Source organism: Crocuta crocuta, unplaced genomic scaffold, assembly GCF_008692635.1.
Source record: "Crocuta crocuta isolate KB4526 unplaced genomic scaffold, BGI_CrCroc_1.0 scaffold133, whole genome shotgun sequence".
NCBI classification, from domain to species: Eukaryota; Metazoa; Chordata; class Mammalia; order Carnivora; family Hyaenidae; genus Crocuta; species Crocuta crocuta.
Window position 1 is genome coordinate 6,087,602 of NW_027529438.1, and position 2,499 is coordinate 6,090,100.

At 39.6% G+C, this 2,499-nt stretch overlaps 1 protein-coding gene across 1 annotated transcript; it reads left to right on the plus strand.

Moving 5' to 3' along the window:
• Positions 1-486: 486 nt before the first annotated feature.
• OR10X1 (olfactory receptor family 10 subfamily X member 1) lies at positions 487-1,098 on the plus strand. Its single transcript, XM_077760034.1, is given in 1 exon segment — positions 487-1,098. A coding segment is annotated over 1 exon segment (612 nt).
• The last annotated feature ends 1,401 nt before the right edge of the window (positions 1,099-2,499 follow it).

The following is a 2,499-nucleotide window of genomic DNA, read 5'->3' on the forward strand; positions in this document are numbered from 1 at the left end:
GGCTTCCTTACAATTACAAGCCATTGTCTAAATTTGGTCCCCAGTTACTAACAAACATACTAGGAATCTTCACTCATTAGATATTTACAGACAATATTATATGTGGAAGTTGATTTGTCAGCCCCTGACTCTGTCTATTAGCTACTTGGTAATTGCTTGAGTATTTGAATCTAATCCATGTTTAGGTATGGAATTTCCTAATCTAGATGCATGTGAATTTCCTTTATCTAGATATAATTACAGTATTTTCCTTTATCATAATACCAATCAATAAACTTCTCTTAAAAATAAGTGAGAATAAGTCTTCTCTCATCCACTAGGTGATCAGATATTAGTCACTGAATAAAGGTATAAGAAATGAATTAAATATTTGAAAAACACATAAGCTACATACACATGGTGGTTTGCCACAAAAATGGAAGAATGAATTGGTAATGGTAACTCTCTGATCATCTATCTTATTCACACCACTGTTTTCAAAGAATAATGGTGAAATGAATATTTATTTGTTGTTTCTTCCAGGTTTCACACATGCAAACAATGATGGCCAACCAGACAGTCCTGAAAGAGTTCATTCTCGTTGGCTTCTCCTTGTACCCACATGTGCAGAGATTCCTCTTTGTGGCCTTCTTTGCCCTCTACCTTCTCACCCTCGCAGGTAACCTGGCCATCCTGGGACTCACTTGGGTGGACAGATCTCTCCACACCCCTATGTACCTCTTCCTCCGCGCCCTCTCTTTCTCTGAGACCTGCTACACACTGACCATCATCCCCAAGATGCTGGCAGATCTGCTGACTGAGAACAGAAGCATTTCGGTCATGGGGTGTGGCTTGCAAATGTATTTTTTCTTAGGACTTGGTGGTACTCACTGTATCATCCTCACTTTGATGGGATATGATCGCTTTCTGGCCATCTGCAACCCTCTCAGATATCCACTGCTGATGACCAATGCGGTGTGTGGGCAACTGGTGGTCTCTGCCTGGGCTGGAGGCTTCCTTGTCTCTATGACAGAGACTGCACTGATATTCGGGGGCTCTTTCTGCAACCCCAACCTCATCCATCACTTCTTCTGCCACATGCAGGCAGTGNATAAATGAGATAATGGATTTAAACAATTATTAACACATATAGATCATGGTTACCTCTTACCATGACCCTATTTTCTTCTCTGGGACCATCTTGCGCAGACAGAATATATTCCCTCTTCAATTCATCCTCACTGTCTCCATGACAATGTTTCTTCTACTTTCGTTCCACCCCTGAGAACTGACTATCCAATCTAAGGAAGCCATAAAGTCTTGCAGATAGATGCCAAGAAGTTACCCACTCGTGGTGGCATAGAAAAAATGATGAAATGTAGACTCCAGTTCATGAACTTGAATTTGGACCAATTAACCTACATCTACCTGATATGGTGACTGTAGGCATTGCCCGTTGCCTACTTAATATTCATTATTGAGACAGAAATAAGTAACTGAAGGGGAGCTCGAAAATTCCTGTATGTGTAAAAGTCAAGAAATGCACATCCTAAAAAAAAATCATGAATCAAATAAAAATCTTCAGAATCCTAAAACAATTGTTTGAATTGGAGAAAATGAAAACTCTACAGTCCAAACCTGAAAAGATATAGCTTTCCAGTGTTTACATGGCTTCCAAAAGGCATATTAGAGACCTTCACCAGTTGAAAAGTAATAAACTAAGCATTTCTCTTAAGAATTTGGGAAAGGAATAATAAGTGATCACAAAAAGACTGCAAAGAATAAAATGAATAGACAGGAGCAGAAATTAATATAAATTATAGTCTACACACTATTGGCTCACAAGCCAAAAGGTGGAATGTTGAAAATAACAATAAATCATATTGTTCCCTGGTGAGACTGATGAAAAAATTGTGACAGGAAATGTAACTAGGGGATCATAGGAATGAAATTGGGCCATTTCTCAGGTCACACCCACAGAAAAGATGAGAGAATCCTGTGAGTGGTCTCATAATCATTAATGTGAGAACTTACACAAGGTGGGAAAATGCCTAGAGAAGACACAGTAAAGCTGACCTGGGGACCAGTAGTCTAAGTCTCAAGAAATAGAATTTTAATTCATATATTCTACATTAACAACAGACAAACAAATAACCACTGGAACCTTTAAGCCTCATCAGGAGACTCTGCCAAAATTCTAAATTGGATGTCATGCCAAAAGTGACCCAGACCTTCCCTGGAATAGAAAAGAGTAGGGGCACCTGAGTGGCTCAGTCTATTGAGCATCTGACTTTGGTTCAGGTCATGATCTCCTGGTTCATGAGTTTGAGTCCGACATTAGGCTCTGTGCTGACAGCTCAGAACCTGGTGTCTGCTTCAGATTCTGTGTCATCCTCTCTCTCCCCCTCCTCTGCTCACACACTGTCTCTCCTCTCAATCTCTCAAATATCAATAAAAACTTTAAAAACCTTTTTAAAAGAAAAGAGTAAACACTCCTCAACTCAGTTTTTGAGCCAGTAA